This window comes from Lepidochelys kempii, chromosome 1 (assembly GCF_965140265.1).
Source record: "Lepidochelys kempii isolate rLepKem1 chromosome 1, rLepKem1.hap2, whole genome shotgun sequence".
Lineage (NCBI taxonomy): Eukaryota > Metazoa > Chordata > Testudines > Cheloniidae > Lepidochelys > Lepidochelys kempii.
Genome location: NC_133256.1, coordinates 51131760 through 51149274, shown reverse-complemented (window position 1 = coordinate 51149274; position 17515 = coordinate 51131760). Strand labels below are relative to the sequence as shown.

At 47.2% G+C, this 17515-nt stretch overlaps 1 protein-coding gene across 1 annotated transcript in view; it reads left to right on the top strand.

The window, feature by feature from the left end:
• Positions 1–17515, top strand: part of SMAD9 (SMAD family member 9) — a 68829-nt gene that overhangs the window by 38447 nt on the left and 12867 nt on the right. The window contains exons 4-5 of the mRNA XM_073342126.1: positions 5317–5424; positions 13826–14047. Of these exons, the coding sequence (XP_073198227.1) occupies positions 5317–5424; positions 13826–14047 (330 nt within the window). The remainder of the gene's footprint in view (positions 1–5316; positions 5425–13825; positions 14048–17515) is intronic.

Genomic DNA, 17515 nt, shown 5'->3' with positions numbered 1-17515 from the left:
AAGACATTTGTTGATGTCACTTGAAGTTCATGAACAGAAAGACTTAATTCAGGAAATGAAAAAGGTAACTGATTTAGCGCCCACTGCAGATGGTGGAGGGACTCCCATGGACTTCAGAGGATGCTAAGTCAGGTCCAAGGTTCCCTTCTTTGTAAAGTTCACTCATTCATGTTGCACATATTGTGAACCTCTTACTTTTTAAAGTTTCAAGGAATATATTGATACTCGTGGTGTTCAACATATGCCATGTGAAACAACTCCAAATTAACATTACTACAGAAATCTTGGCTCAGATTCTGCTCCTGTTACACCAGTGTAAATCTATTAGTTTCAATTTTGAGTTTACATGGATGTAATTCAGAGCTGAATCTTGCAGCTTGACTTTTGAGCATCTAAATTCCTGTCCTTAATGTTCTCATTTGTCCTTTATTTATTTATAATCCGACACTATGGACATAGGAAGATTTTGTTTTCCTACCTGTTCTATCGTTTCTTTTTTGCATCTTTAATCATTTTAGCTCATATTCTGCAACCTCACTGATGTACTCCCAGAATGACAGGGTATAAGTAGGGCCTTTCTTTTCACTCGCTGTGGTTCTACACCTGGGTAACTGTTGACTTCAGTGGAACTGCTCCTGATTTATACTTGTGTCCTTGGAAGATGAGGCCCATTGTAAATTACACAGTATGGATGTCTTGTGAATTCAGCTGATCCTGAAAGCTTGTAAAACCACTTGAAAATGTAAGTGGCTTAATCTGCGTTTTAGCAAATCGGAGCATACGTGATTCTGAATTGGAGACAAAATTATTTGATTGCGAAACAGTCAGGGACAGCTGAGTTTATTTAATTTTAAAAAGGCTGTGGTAATTTCAGGAACCTTCAAGATGTGCAATAGCTATCTGGGTAACCACATGACTCTTTTTTCATAACCTTCATCTTCCCTTCCCCCTTCCTTCCTTTTCTTTGTCACTCTCACTTGTTACATCTTCCCACAAATTAGACTGTAAGTTACTCAAGATGGGCTAGCTTATTGATGTGTTTGTACAGTGCTTAGCACATTCATCTCTTTTGTGGACTGTGAACCTTGCACTGGATGGGGAAGGGTTAACCCTACATTGTGGGTTGAGGAAGGCACACCCACTTCACTCTACTAGGCATGCTCCAGGTGCACTGATATAAAAGGGAGCAGCTCGGCTCGGTTGGGGCTGACTGCCATGGAGGAAGGACGTGTGCCGCCCACCCCATCCAAGGCTTAGCGGAAGCCTGGGACCCTAGGAGCCCGGGGATGCCGCATCCCAGGCAGATGCCAAGGCAACCCCGGAGGCCTTGCAGGGTTCGGAGGCGCTGGAGAAAGGGCAGACTGGAGAACCTAGAGGTAACAGACACCTGACCATAGCAGCAGGGACGATGGCAGGAAGCAGCCCAGGGGAATCAAACGGTGGACTGGTGAATGAGTCAAAGCCTTGAGTCGGAGCCTTGCCCCGCTGACTCAGTGGCCTGTGCTACGGCCACTACCAGGGCCTTGGGCTGGGATCCGGTGGAGAGGGAGGTCCTGGACTCCCTGCTGGGGGTGCAACCCCTCCCTCTGTTTCTGGCAGTGGTCACTAGGCCTTACTGCCATGCTGACAATGGCAAATTTATTGACTCTGGCCACTAAGCCTTATGGCCCTGTGGACAGGGGCGAATGTAGAAATTTGGGCCATTAGACCTTACTGCCCTGTGAGAAGGATCGGATTTCCTGACTCTGGCCACTAGGCCTTACTGCCCTGCGAAAAGGGGCGGATTGACTGACATTGGGCCCTAGGCCTTACTACCCAGTCGCAAGGGCGAATTTATGGACTCTGGCCAGTAGGCTGCACCGCCCTGCGGATAATGGCGAGCGTATGGACTCAGGCTGAGATGGATGTAGGCATAAGATACATATGTCCCCCCCCCCCCCACGCCATTTCCTAAGAGAGGTAGGCACAGTCACCCCTCACAGGATGGGGTTTCCCCCAACCCTGTCACAGGACCCACCATTATCCTGGCCTCCCCTCCTGCAGCCCCAGATAGTCCATCTTTCCTTGCGGCTGGTTTGTGATCGCCACCAATGTGCTAACTGTCCACTTGCTGGCTCCAGATCTTTCCTCAACACTGCTGCTGCCCACATCCCTCTCTCCATGCTGTTGCCCAAGAGACATGGGAGCAGGATCCAGGCAACAGCACAGGAAAAACAACCAGAGCCAGCAAGCAGACAGTCAGCATCCTGTATCCATCCCAGATGTATCCCGTAGGTGCCTCCTCCGCTCTAATGCCTGGATCCCACTTCCCATGCCATTGCCTGCTGTCCAGGGGAAGTCAGTGTGTGTGGGGGGAGCGCTTCTGGGGTATGCATGACCCACCTACCTTGACCCTTCTGCCACCCACAGTGAGTTGGGGCCCACCATTTGGGAAACCCTGACTTAGCACATTGGAGCCCTGGTCCTGGGCACTGCTGAAATATACGTAATAACAACATCAATCTGTATACTGCAGTTCTTGCCTTTTTGCTGGTTCCGTGGTCATTTTACAAGTTAGTGTGTATTTATCCGCTATACGTGGAGGGCCACCCAATGCCTATGTACCACTTAATTCCCACTTAAGCCCTCAAAATAGGGTTTAAGGGTGCACAGTGTTGGGGTTCCCCTAGAACTCCAACTCTTCTCTCTTGGGTTCTTTTTTTTAGTCATGCAGCAAAGCTATGCTGAATTGATCAGATTCAAGTGTAAGGGGGTGGCATAGGGCAGGGGTCGGAAACCTTCAGCATTTGCCGGGGGCCGTGCCTGCGGATGGTCAACATAAACAATATATCTTGCAGCCCGCCAGCAGATTACCCTGGTGGGCCACATGCTGAAGGTTGCCGACCCCTGGTATAGGGCATACAACACGTCCAAAATTACATTGCAAACTTTCCTTTATGTACATTTACAAATTACATTGCATTTACTATACATTGCATCCCATGTTTTGGGATTGGCTTGGTCATTTTGTAGGAACCAACCCCTGTACAGCATGCTCTGTCCATGCACAACTTATTCTTTACCCCATCTCTATGTTTCGGACTTAACTTGTCCATTGTAAATGGTTCCCTGGGTGTTTTCCCCCTTATCTTAGCCGGTGCAGACTTGCTGTTTCCAGCCTGCTGATCCATTTACTTCTCTAATCCTGTCTCTCACCCATGTCCAATTACTCACGTCAAACCAGGTCAACACAGATGTCTTTTGCTGTCTCTCTGCACACGGGTGAATATCAACCTAGATACTCTTATTTGTCCTGCAAACATGTAAACACCAGTGCAACTCTTTGTTTGTAGTCCCATTAAATTGCTACTCCCAAGAGTAAATTGACTCCCATGCTTAAATGTTTGCAGGATCGAGGTCTACATCTGTGTTTTCAAATATGAAAACAAGGTCTTTATTTCTGCTTTCTAACGCACTCTGTTCCTTCTTGGCATATATTAGAATGGAGGATGTGTTTTCCTGTTCCTAGGCTGCTGTTCTGTAAATGAAAAAATTCAGGAATTAGGAGCTCTGTTTTTGTAGTTCATTTGTTTATTTTTCATTAGTGCGTTTGGTTCTTTGACAAGAAGATCGGTCAGATTAAAAGAGAGTTGGCCCTCCCCAAAGTGTGAGGGGATGAATGCCCGCTCTGTCCTGCGTGAGCGTCATCTTGTGTCTCTTTCTGAGAGGCAGGCTGTCGTTGGTAGTCAGCAGCCAGTGCCATAGATTATCTTGGCTGGTTAAGGCTAGAGGGAAGGTGCTAGTGGAAACGATCAAACGTTTGAGACGCCAGTCTCCCTCTGCACATACATGTGTGGAACTGCAGCCTCTGTTCTAAAATATTTGTTCTGCAAATTACTGGCCAGCCTCTGCTCCTCCATTTGTGAGAGCGGTTCTTGAGATAGTGGGGATTGGGTTAATCCCACCTGGATTAGATCATTTTTGTTTAAATACATCTTTGCACATCTAGGTCCAGACCATTTCATGACCCAAAGAGTTCTGATTAACATGGTGGAAGATCTGCCGGTAAGGGACAAGAATGTCTTCTCCCTGCTAATTATGTTAGACCTATCACCAGGTGTTGGTAGCCTAGCTGTGGTCCATGGTAGGTGTGGGTGTTGCCACGACTCTTCTGTGACTGAGCTGCCTTGTAGAAGGGAGTTCCTTCTACAAGTTCCCTGCTTGCTCTGTTCTATTCCTTATCTTGTTGAACGTGTATGAGCTGGATGGGAGATAGGGATACGGATTGGGATACAGAGTGAAACTAGTGACTTCTAACTGTGTGCCTCCTTTCCTGTTGTCCTGCTGTAACTATCTCTTTGTTGTCTTACAGACAGATTTGTTTGGATGGGGGACAGTTGGCTGAAACTCAATCCAGATAAAGCTTACATAATGTTTCTGGCACCTCTTGTTTTGAAGTGGTTGTGGATGCTTTTTGCACCTCCGTTATTCCCAGGGCAAGGCCACCACTTGCTAGGCAGGTCAGGAGAATAGGGGTCATTCTGAATTGCTTTCCAGAATGGAAACTCCTAGTACAACACTACTTCACAGTGGCTATCACTCGACCTGGAAAGTGCCCGGTTCTGTCTAATGCAGAACTCATTACAGTTATAGCCACGTTCCTCACCGCTATTGTAATTCAGTCCTGATTGGTCTTTGCTTGAATCTGAGCCGGAGGCTGCAATGGCTGCAGAATGCAGTGGCTCTCATTTGCTTCATGGCATAGGGCAAGACAGTTAGCAGTGCCTGCCTTCCACATTCTGCCTGTAATCCATCTGATTCATTTTCAGGTCTTGCTGACTGTGTATTAGTCTAGGCCTGTGTGCGGCTCTCTCTCCCTCGTCAAGGCAGTTGAGATCAGCTAGTGTGTCTTTGCTGTCCAACCTCACCAGGATTCCATGTGAAGCGGGCTGGGTTCAGGGAGCCCATTTATGGAACTCCACTCTTTCCATGGAGTTTGGGTTTGAGGCTAAACTGGGACTGGGTGCAGACTAACCAGTGCCAAAATCAAAGCTGAAATTTCTGTCATCTTGGGCCACATCCAAACTGTATTTGGAAATTAGGACCCTTCTGCCTTTGGACCTGACACAGAGCCTAAACCATAGGGACAGGTTCATCTCCAGGGATTTGAATCTGAAACAGTCTTGACCTGGAGTTTGAGGAGGGCGGGATTCAGACTCAGGTTCTGTTTTGGACCCTTCTCCAGTTAAACTATGCTGAAGTAGTGTTGAATAGTTACCAGGCAGACCTGGGTAAAATTTACCAGCTTGCTGATCTCAGTGTCTTTCTGTTTTTTAGTTGAAACGCCCCCACCTTACAATGCAAGAGAAACACCAGGAAACCAAAATGGACGATCAGTGGATGCAACAGCTGACAATCAGTTAGTGCTATCATTGCCCAATGGAGGTAAATCTGCTGCTGGAGAAACTGAAAATATACAAGTATTTGTACTGCTCCCCAGGGAATAATTCTTAGCCAAAGAATTATTATATATTCTTCAGAGCAGGAAGGCCTATTGTTCTTTTTCGAGTGCTTGTCCCTGTGTGTATTCCACATGTGGGTATGCATTTGCACCGTGCACCCGAGTCTGGAAATTCTTCAAAGCAGTGTCTGTTGGCCCGCACATGCACAGTAGATCTCCTTGTGCTCCTGGCCTAGGGTATAAGAGGGAGTGAGGGTTACGCCTCTCCAGTTCCTTCTTGCTGCCAGATGGTCTGAGTCCGACTCATGTCCTCCGTCGCTCAGTTGTATAACCTGCAAAGAAAGAAAATATTTGTAAATAATTATATATTTTAGCTTAGTAATTAGTAGTTAAATTTATAGTTAGCATAGAATATTTCTTTTCCCTGGTTGGGGAACCTGCTCCTCTGCTCTGGGACTATGCTCAGATTCCCAGGATTAAAGAATAGCATCTCCTGCCCTTGCTCCTTTTCCATCAGATGGAACATCAGCGATGCCTGTATTGTCTGGGTGAGGCACATATCTCTGCAAAGTGCAGGATCAATCGCTTCTTCCCACCCAGAACTTGAGAAGCCTGTGAGCTTCGCCTACGAAAGCACGTGAGGGAGAAGGCTAGGTGGCTCTCATCTGTGCCTCTCCAAGCACATGCTTTGGAGTGGAGCCTTCAACATCTAAATCCAAGGACTCTTCTTGTAGGGCTGCCCATGAGAGTAGAAGGCACTCCTCATGGGCACAACGACAGATTCCCGCCAAGGACTGTCCACAAGAAACGCCCCTCCTCCCTGAGCCTGTCCAGGTGAGGTGAGAAGTTGCCTACGGAACCTCTGTTGACGACTCCCAGATTGGAGGACAAGGCACATCTGTAACAGTGGGCGTTGCCAGATCTGAGGTTAAGGAGGCAGCCCAGGCTTGTCATTCAGTAGCAAGAGAGGGATTTAAGCATTCAGTGACTCAGGTACCAGGACAAAAGATTCTGATTTTATTTGCATCTGTGGGGTCACAAAAGTTAGAAGTATTAATGAAAACAAACACCATTATCCAGGTTGTAGTGACGAAGATCAAATAAGGAATGAGGGGAGGGAGGAATGTGTAACACAGCAAGATCTAAGTCAAAATCAGGACTGATTTATTGACTCAATTTGGGGTGAATTACTTACCCATCGTAAAGCACTCTGTTCAGAGGCTTTAGTATTTCCATCTTTTTTTTTTTTAATGTCACATTGCTGTAATACATACCTATATTTTCTGAATAATAAGTAGTGTCACTGGTGCACAGAAAGAGCTGTAGAGAAGGTCAGCTCTTCATCCCCATGCTCTGTGTGGGAGACCTAGTGAAAGCTGGGAGGGTTGGAAGCCCCCATCCCTATGCTAAAGGCTAGGGCATGGAACAGCTTTAGAGCCACTTTGCAACTATTCTTCTTCGAGTAGTGTCCCTGTGGGTTCTCCACTGTAGGTATATCTGCGTCCCTGCGCCTCTAATTGGAGATTTTAGGTAGCCATGTCATAGAATCATAGAATATCAGGGTTGGAAGGGACCTCAGGAGGTCATCTAGGCCAACCCCCTGCTCCAAGCAGGACCAATCCCCAACTAAAGCATCCCAGCCAGGGCTTTGTCAAGCCTGACCTTAAAAACCTCTAAGGAAGGAGATTCCACCACTTCCCTAGGTCACCCTTTCCAGTGCTTCAAATGTGGTCTGCCTCAAGGCTATCTAGCACTGCGTGGATGAACCCCCCCCCTCAGTTCCTTATCGACCACCTTTGGCCTCCAGCTGAGCGAGCAGTTTTTTTGTTTTTTTTTCTCTCTACATCTTTAGCTTAAGTAGTTGTTGTTTTTGGTTCTTTTGGTCTTCTTAATAGTTAATGTTTCTGTTTACCCCCCTGGGCTAAAAGAAGAAAAAGAACTTTAGTTTACCTTTCCTTCCCTTGTGGGAGGATCCCCCTTGTCCCTCCCCCCACCCCAGGGGTGTTGAGAGGTTATTCTAACTTCTCTTGGTTTAAAAAAAAAAAAGAGGACAGAACATCTTTTTTCTGCATTCCTCACTGCTAGAGAGTGATAGCTCCTACCTCCCTGGGCATGTCTGGCTCTCCTAGCTTCAAGAGGTGCCTCTCCTGCAAGGAGTCGATTCCTGTAATAGCCAGACACTCTCACAGTGTCCAGTACCTGGGAGAGTCCCATATCCCTCAGAAGTGCTCCCTCTGCCACCAGCTAAAGCTGAGGTCTCGCGAGAACTGGGAGCTGAAGTTAAAAGTCCTCCTTATGGAGAAGGCACTTCAGCTGCCAGGGGACTCCGGTGCCAACCCCGGATCCTCCCCGGAGCTTTCAACTTCAAAGGGGGTAGAGACGCAGAAAAAACAGCAGATTCCCCCCATAAAGGCTCAAGGAGAAAGGGCTCCAAGCACCGTTGGCCTGTCAAAGGGCTTCCCCAGTGTGATTGGCCACCTCAGTACTGGCAGCTCCGAAATGCGGTACCCAGAAGCATCAGGGTTCCTCCGCTGTGAGCTCAGCCGCACTGTCTAGAGAAGCGGGGGCTCAGGCTCCGAGGCAATGGTCCTGCCCCCTGAGGGGAGAGACAAATACCGTATTGCCTCTAAAGGAGTGGCACCTAGTAAACCTTTGTTACCAAATTTGACAAAACTCCCATTTAGGGAGTGCTCTGCACCTTCACAACCATCGGTACCAGCAACGTATCACAGACCCTCTCTGTGGTACCGAGTGAGCCGATGATACCGCAAGAGTTCTGGTATCCTAGCGACCTGACGGTTGGTGAAGAAACACAATCACCATTACTCGGTATCGGGGCCCCGGTACCGAGTGCATCCCGGTGCCCGGAATCATCCTCAGCACCAGGCTGTATGCCACCAACATCTTGGTCAATGCCACCCTTACCCAGTGATGAGTCTGACAGTGACCAGAAGGATGTCATTTCCCTGGCTTCTTACCATGGCCCACTGTTACAATACAAGGGTCCTCAATTCCATTGAGCCGACCCACTATCGTGCTATGGGCCCCTTGGGTGTCTCTGCCATCCATGCCTTTCCCTCGCCTATGGCTGTATTGGGATCCTTGGGCGACGTACACATCCCACACGTCAAGGGTGTCCATTGTCTCTCAGAGAGAATCCACCAAATGGTCCCCTCCGACCTCTCTGTCCAGAGCCCCTGAGCCAGTGGAGGAGGAAGCTTTGGAAGAACAGGAAGAAGGACTTGAAGGAGAAGCTACCCCTCCTGAAATCTTCTCCTCATCTTCACCAGACAAGGCTATAATGCCCCCCCCCCCCCAATCACTCGGTGATGATTTTAAGACCAAGAGGGTGGCAGATGAGCTGCAAAGTCACCTGCAGGAGGTGACAGACACATTGCAAACTGGTGAATATTCTGCATACTGCCTCATCATCCAGAATTGCCCTCCCAATTAATGAGGTGATTCTAGATCCTGCCAAAGTCATCCGGCAGACACCAGCCTCCATTGCACCAACCTGCAAGAAAGCTGACAAGAAGTACTACATCCCTCCCAAAGAGGCAGACTTTTTGTTTTAAATCTGCAACCTGACTCAATTGTAGCAGATGTGATTAATGCATGCGGCAGGCAACATCATGTAAAGTCAACCCCATACAATCGACACTGGAAGAGACTAGATCTCTTTTGGAGGAAGGCATATTCATCGGCAACATTGCAGTTTAGCATCGCGAACCTCCAAGCTGTCATGGCCAAATGTGATTTGATTAATTATGTGAAACTCAGTGCATTTGTGGAACATTTACCAGAGGTGCAGAAGGCGCAGTTTCAGGCCATTGTCGGAGAGGGCCAGTTAGTAGCTAGAACTGTGCCACAGATGGCACTGGACACAGCTGATACAGCGATCCGCTCGGTGTCCATGGCAGTGGTAATGAGGCGGGCTTCCTTGTTACACCTTTTCAGTGTTGCCCAAAGAACTGTAGACGCCAGTGGAAGATCTCGCGTTGAAGGGCCCAAGCTCTTTGTGAATAAGACGTACTCTTCTCTCTACACCCTGAAGGATTCCCGGGCCACATTACACTCTCTGGGAATCTACACTACAGGACAAAAGAGAAGATACAGCTCTCAACCACAGCAGAGGTCATGACCTCCTCAGTACCCATCGTCACAGCATGATTACAAACCGCAGCGCAAAAAGCCCACAGTACAAAAGTGGAAGCAGTCAGAACCGCAATCTGCATCCTCTCTTCCCGCCTCCGCTGAACACTTTTAATGGGTTGGTTGAGAGTCCAAATAGCTATTTCTTGCAACATCAGCTGCCTTCTACCTGTCATGTCCCGTTGGCAGTCGCCTGGTCCTCTTTCACAGCAGTTGGGACAATATCACCTCTGACAGATGGGTCTTGGAGATTATTTCGAAGGGTTATGCCATTTAATTCCCTTTCCCTCTTCAGGGACCCTTTTCATGAGAACCTACTTCACCACGAAAATAGACGTATTACACTTAGGGGCCATAGAACCAATCACGATGCAACTCAGAGGCAAGGAGTTATACTCCAGTTATTTCCTGATTCCCCAAGGTGAAGGGAGGGTAGAGGCCCATTCTAGATGTAAGGGCACTAAACAAATACGTAAAGGCACAGAAGTTCCAGATGATCACTCTAGCAGCCATTATTCCAGCTCTGGAGCAAGGAGATTGGGTTGCAGCCCTCAGCCTACAAGATACTGACTTCCACATCTCCAACCTCACGAGTCTCATAGGGACAGTCCAGGCCATCCCCCAAACATCGGCCAGGAGCTTTCTGCAGCTGCTAGGTCATATAGCAGCATGAACCTTTGTCACTTCAAACACCCAGATGTTCATGAGGTGTGTTCAGATGTGGCTCAGTTAAGTCAATTCCCTGAACAGGGACAGACTACTATGCAGGGCACTGATAGCAGTTTGGTTAAAGTACTTTCTGGATAGGTTTCAAGCAGGTGTTCCATTTGTGCAGCCACCATCGACGCTGACTCTAACAACAGATGCTTCCCTAATAGGCTTTGGAGCCAACCTATGTGACCGAAAGTTTCAAGGCAAGTGGTCTTCCACAAGAGTGGCCCTTCATATTGATTCTTTGAAGGTAATAGCAGTCAGGAACGTCTGTGTACACTTTCTGCCATTCATCAAAAATACCCACACAAAGGTCATGATGGACAATATGACCTGTATGTTTTACATAAATCACCAAGGGGTCGCCAGATCTCCCTCCCTCTGCATGGAAGCACTCAAACTTTGAAATTGGTGCATCCATCACAATGTGCTCATCTCAGCTATGTATCTGCAGACTGCAACAGCTGACAGTCTGTCGGAACTCACAACCACAAATAGGAACTGAACTCAGGTGCTTCACAACATATTCACCCTTTGGGGAACCCTGACTACAGATCTTTTCACTATTTACTGAAACAGGAAACGTCCTCGCTACTGCTCCAGGGCTGGCCTGGGGACACATTCACTGGGAGCTGTACTCATCCTTCTATGGGACAGGGACCTTAATATGCCTTTCCTCCATTCCCTCTCATATCCAAAGTCCTCTTGAAAATCTGACGGGACAAAGTGTGAGTTATTCTGATTGTCCCCTTCTGCACAAGACAAGTCTGGTTCCCTTTCTGGACACACATGACAGTATGCCCTCTGGTTGCTCTTTGGCCCATTCCTCACTTGCTCTCTCAAAACAACAGGATGATCCTTCGCCTCAATCTGTGGATTTTCCATCTCAGTATTTGGCTCCTTCGTGGTTCCAAGACTTAGAGGTAGAGTGCTCCGACAAGGCAAAATATGTGTTGCTACACAGCCAAAAGTTGACCACTCAATGTACTTACCTACAAAAATGGAAACAATTCTAAATTTGGTGTCATTCTAATCACCAGGCTTTGTCCTCTCTCCCTCTGGTTTTAGACCTCAAGAGGTCAAAACTCTTGCTCCACTCCCTTCAGGTACATCTTGCAGCCGTAACGGCCTTCCACCATCAAGTAGATGGATACTTGGTGTTCGCTCACCTGCTGATGCATAGATTCCTTAAGGCATTGCTAATCTCTTCCCGCGTATGAGACCACCCTCTCTGACCTGGGATCTTAACCTAGACTTAAACCTCCCTTTGAGCCCATGGCAACTTGCTCTCTCTTTCACCTGTCCATGAAGACAGCATTTCTAATTGCCATCTCCTCACGTAGGTGCATAGGAGAAATTGCAGCCCTGATAGTACACCCCCTATTCATGGTCTTTTTTTAAAGATAAAGTAACCCTGAAGCTGCATCCCAAATTTCTCCCTAACGTTGCCTCCTCCTTCCATATGAATCAACAGATCCATTCCCCTGTTTTTTTCCCCCCAAAACTACATTGTGACAACAGGAAAGCTGTTCTGCATATGATAGATGTTAGAAGAGCACTAGCATTCTACTTGGACAGGACTAAGGACTTCCTTTTATTCACAGAAAGACACAAAGGCTCTGTGATATTGGCTCAGTGTCTATCCAAAAGGGTCTTCAGTTGCATTAATCTCTGTTATCAAGGACTCAACTTGTTGCCTCTGTCCGGAGTCTGTACGCACTCCACAAGGTCAATTTCTACCTCGGTTGCACTCTTTAAAGATGTCCCTATCTTGGAAATCTGCAGAGCAGCAACTTAAGCCTCTGACCACACTTTCACAGAACATTATGTGATCACTGGAGACTGGGCCTCCGACGTCATCTCCGGCTCCTCAGTACTCTCTGTAGTAACAAACTCCACTCCGAAGCCCCAGCCCACCATGGGGGATACTGCTGTGAAGTCAACTACAGTGGAGCACCCATAGGGACGCTATTCAAACAATAAAAAGTTACTCACCTTGTGTACGTAAGGGTGATCCACAACCTGCCCTTCTCCCCTGTACTTCGGAGTTCTCAATATAGGGCTGTGTGGTAGAGAAGGAACTGAGGGAGGGTTCACCTACGCTGCGCTAGAAAGCCTTGAGGCAGACCATGAGGGAGGGAGAGCGCATGTGCGGGCTGAACAGACCTAAAATCTCCAATTAGAGTTGCAGTGGAGCACCCTTAGGGGGACACATCTTGAAGAACCATCATTACTGCAGAAGGTGAGTAACTTCCTCCCTCTACGGCCTCTGGCCTACAGTAGTGACTACAGACCTCAGCTTGCAGACCTACTGACTTGCTCCTCCCTTAGCCCACCCCTTCACCCGTCTCAGAGACCACCACTGAGGAGCAGTGCCCCATGGAATCTGTGGTATGAGAAGTTCCTCTGCTCTGGTTTCCTATGGGCCTGCTCTGAGTGCAGTTGTTATAATTGCTCCATGTACTGAAGTACTGCACAGACGCCAGGTTCAGGGCTTCGCTGTGCTGAGCACTGTGCAACACATATATTAAAGGACAGTCCCTGCCCTCAAAACCTTACAATCTCAATTAAGACAGGAAATCACAAGTGCATGTAGCCGACAACTGGAGGGGAGGGAGGATGAGGGTAATCAAGCTACGAACGTGTGGGTACATATCACACCCATGTGACAGCTACCACGTTTCCAGTCATCTTTCCTCTCCCCTCCCCCACCACAAATAAATACTCCCAGAAACATTAAGAAGATCACTGATCCCTGCTGGCCACCTGCCTAGCTACTCTCAGTTGGAAACATTTTGTACATTTCACAGCAGGAGTGGGTTTCACTGCTTTTTGGGTCTCAAATGCCCGTGGCAGGGGGACAGGTTAATTAATGCTCATGGGACAAATAAGATTCAGTTCTAATAAGCACCGAGATGGATCCTTATCCAGACTTTGAGTCTGCAAAACTTGGGGTTCCAGCAAGAACGGCCTTTTGTGTGGCATTTTGGCAGGCCATCCTGAGGTGTGTAAAAATTAAAAATAAGAAATAAAACAAAGGGTTGATACATGCAAAACCTCCTTGCTTGGCGTTAGGTTTAATCGCACGTTGCATGAAGGCTCAGCTCACTTTTTATTGTGAAACTGAACCAGTTTGCTCACTCCTGGCTCCTGTTTGTCAGAGATACAGTGCACATAACTGCCTGGGCACTGCAAATCTAACTCAACCTGGAAAGCTTCCAGGGGGGTGATTGGGCACAGTGCAGTAAAGAATTTAAGCACATGCTCTATTTTAAGAATACGAGTTGTCCCACTGGAGTTTCAGTGGGACTACTCAGATGCTTCCAGTTAAGCACATGCTTAAGTTCTCTAATGTTCTCCCTTTGGAAGCGCTAGTCAGCAAACTAAGAAGAAATGGAACCTGCTGTTGAGACTGCCCCTGACGAAAAGTGACTATTAGATGGAGATCAGGTCTGAGAGTGTTTGGATAGAAAAACAAGCATTACTGTAACCTAGGCACCTGATTTATTTTATTTCCTACAGACTTTCGACCTGTTTGCTATGAGGAACCCCAGCACTGGTGCTCAGTTGCCTACTATGAACTCAACAACCGAGTAGGGGAGACTTTCCAGGCTTCCTCTCGGAGTATTCTTATAGATGGATTCACGGATCCTTCAAATAATAGGAACCGATTCTGTCTTGGACTGCTCTCTAATGTCAACAGGAATTCAACTATAGAAAACACCAGGCGACACATAGGAAAAGGTAAGAGCAAATTCCCTCTTATTGGTGAGGAATAGAGCTTGGAAGAACGTCCATTGTCTAGAACTAGAAAAGTCTGTCTGTCCATTGTATCTGTCTACCTAACCAACATGAATGTAAAGCCACCTGCTTGGCTTCTTTCTGAAGCAGTAGATGAGGCACTGGTTCTTTACTGGGAAGAGGGTAGCTTTTTACACAGGTTATTTACTTGGCCTATATGAAGCCCATAGTTAAAAACAAAACTTTGCTCTAACTTGGAAGTATGTGTTTTCATTTGTATTTATCAGAACTTCTGGCAACTGCGAATATTGCCATTGAAATGTCACTAAGAAAACAATTATTGGTGCCTTGCTGCTGGTTTTTCTATCACCAAAAAGCAGGTGGAGACAGACAACACACTAACTAGCTGAGCCATAAATTTAGATAGCACTGCTAAAGTTTCCTCTGTTGCTTTTTTTCTCTGGCAGGTTAAGGAAACCAGTCCAGTCTGATTCTGTGTTTCTGGGAACTTTTACTAATTAAATCTAAGAGAAATCTAAAGTTCTTTTTCAAGTAGTTGCCCACATGTATTCCACTTCTGGTGAAGTGCACATGTGCTCCATACACACAAAACTGAATTCTTTTGGCCAGCAGCGTCCATTGGGTCCATGCCTGGACTCTGTATGCCCTCGTCTCCCCCTGAGGGAGGAGGCCAGAAAGAGCAGAGCAGGTCCAACCGTCCTTCAGTTCCTTGTGATCGCCTGTGGCAGTAAGACAGAACCCCTGTAGTGTCCACTTCACTGTACATTGTGTGACTTTTTCTACTCGTGTATATAAATTCATTGTAGATAATGTCATTAGTATAGTTGTTATTTTTCTCTTACACCTGCTAGCTTTAAAACAATCACTTTTTTTATTATTATTTTTTTAGTGTCCTTAGAGGCTTCTCTGGTACCAAGATTTAGCTGCTGTAGCTGAAACAAAATCCCTGGAGTTCAAAACTTGCCCCTCCTGTGATGCAACTATTCTGCTCAATGATGAGCATTTTAGATGTCTTTTTGCCTTGGAATCATAGAATATTAGGTTTGGAAGAGACCTCAGGAGGTCATCTAGTCCAACCCCCTACTCAAAGCAGGACCAATCCGCAACTAAATCATCCCAGCCAAGGCTTTGTCAAGCCGGGCCTTAAAAACCTCTAAAGATGGAGATTCCACCACCTCCCTAGGTAACCTCCAGTGCTTTACCACCCTCCTACTGGAGAGTGGCACATCCCCATCAGATTCTCAATCTGCCCTCCCCTTCTCCAAGAAGACACAGAAGGCTGCTACTTGCTGCAGCTCATCTCTGTTAGCAAGTTCCAAATTGGGTAAAAGTTGTCCAGTCGCCAGTATTTAGTGGAAACCTCTGGTCTGTGGCAGCCAGGTTGCTGGTCACCTCTTTGATCTGTCTTGCCTTTCCTCCCTGGGAGCTTGGCATCTGGACATCCCAGTTTGCCTGGAGTTTTTGCAGTTTTTGCTCCAACGGAGATTTGACAGCTCTCAGCCCTTTCTGGGAATCCTCCAGATGCTGCTGTAATTCGTTTTGTGAAGTTTCCAGGTCTTGTTTTAAATTCCTTTGTGAAACCTCCAGCTCTGGTTGTAGGTCTTGTTTAAAATCCCACTGGACATTTTTGATTGAGCAAGTACCTCCTTTATTTGTTCCGTCTTGTTTCAACAGAAGTCCAGCTCACAGTCTCTCTCTCCTTGGAAACTGGATCCCGCACTTGGCATCAGTGTGGCCCTTTTTCAGCCTGAGCGGGTAGTCACATTATGGGGCCCTGGGGATGTTCCAGCTGGAAGTAGAAGTTGATGGATTCTGATATTCTCTTTGATGCAGTCTTGTTTATTTATTAGGAATGTACAAAGCCCCCCTTCTCCGAATGCAGGAGGAACCCAGAACAAAAGGAGCAGTTTCTTAGTTTACAGCTCCAAGCCTCTTCAGCCTACAGCCCAAAAAAATCTCTCTTTAGCTTTTTCCAGGGTCACATGGTGTTCATAGGCTACTGCAGGGCTGGCCAATCTGTGGCTCCGGAGTCACATGCGGCTCTTCAGAGGTTAATATGTGGCTCCTTACCTAGGCACTGATTCTGGGGCTGAAGCTCCAGATGCTAACTTCATGTGCTGGAGGGTGCTCACTGCTCAACCCCCTGCTCTGCCCCAAGCCCTGCCCCCACTCCACCACTTCTTCGAAGGCTACTGCCCCTTTCCCTGAGCCTGCCATACCCTCACTCCTTCCCCGTCCCCCCCCATAGCCTCCTGCACATGTGAAATAGCTGATTGCGGTGGGTGGGGGGAGTGGGGAGTAGGCACTGATTGGTGAGGGCTGTCAGCCTGTGAGAGGCACTGGGGGCTGGGGAGCGGATGGGGGCTGCTGACGTATTACTGTGGCTCTTTGGCAATGTACATTGGTAAATTCTGGCTCCTTCTCAGGCTCAGGTTGGTCACCCCGGGCTACTGCTTGGCCACCGTGCTTTTTTGCCTCTCTCTCTCTTGCTCTCTGTTCTTGTCTTTTTCAGTCGTATATCGCTTCTGCTATTCCCTTCCCTCCCCATACACACCTACCCAAAACAATACTCCGCCAAAAGCTTTTGGGTGGGTTCACACACTCCTTGTATTTTAGGTGAGGGTTTATGCTCATAGGCATGTTAATTGAAGGGTGAGTTCACACCTATCAATCTCAATGGGGGTTTAACTCAACCCACAATAAGGTTTCCCCCAGCTCATAATATCTTCCTGCCACTTCTGTGACCAGCAAATGGATCAGCAGTTTTAACCTTCTCAAAATAAAACAAAGCATGGAGTTTTGGATTTCCTTCTCCCTCTTCATAGACCACTGCTTTCTTTTTTGTTACTTCTCTCTCTGAGGAGATCTGAGTAATTGGGACATTTTAATGCCTAATGTCAGCTCTGATCTGGTCCCGTAGGCACCAAGGCTACATCTACACTACCACTTTTGACCCAGCTACTGCCACTCGTGGAGGTGGTTTTATTATGTTGATGGGAGAGCTCTCTCCCACAGGCATAGAGCAGCTACACAAGTGATCTTACAGCGTCGCAGCTGAATCGATACAGCTGTGCTGGTGTAAGCTTGCTAGTGGAGACATGGCCTAAGGCTCAGTTAAAACAGGCTCCTAGCATCTACTGAAATCAACAAAAGTTAGAAGCCTAAATGCCTTTGTGGATTTGAGCCTAATGATCTTCTGTTCTGTGACTGGTCCTCTTCCTTGTTCACAGAACCGTGAGTCAGCACAATTCTGTTTCTGTCTTTGCCACCAAGTCACTTGGATGAGTTGCTGAAACTCTGTGTCTGGGTTTCCCCTCCATAAAGCTGAAATAATAACCCTTATCTAACTGACATTAGTTGTCTGAGGATTAAGTACAGATGCCCCCCGACTTACACAGTTGTTCCATTCCGGAACACCATGAGTAACTTGAATTTTGCATAAGTTGGAAA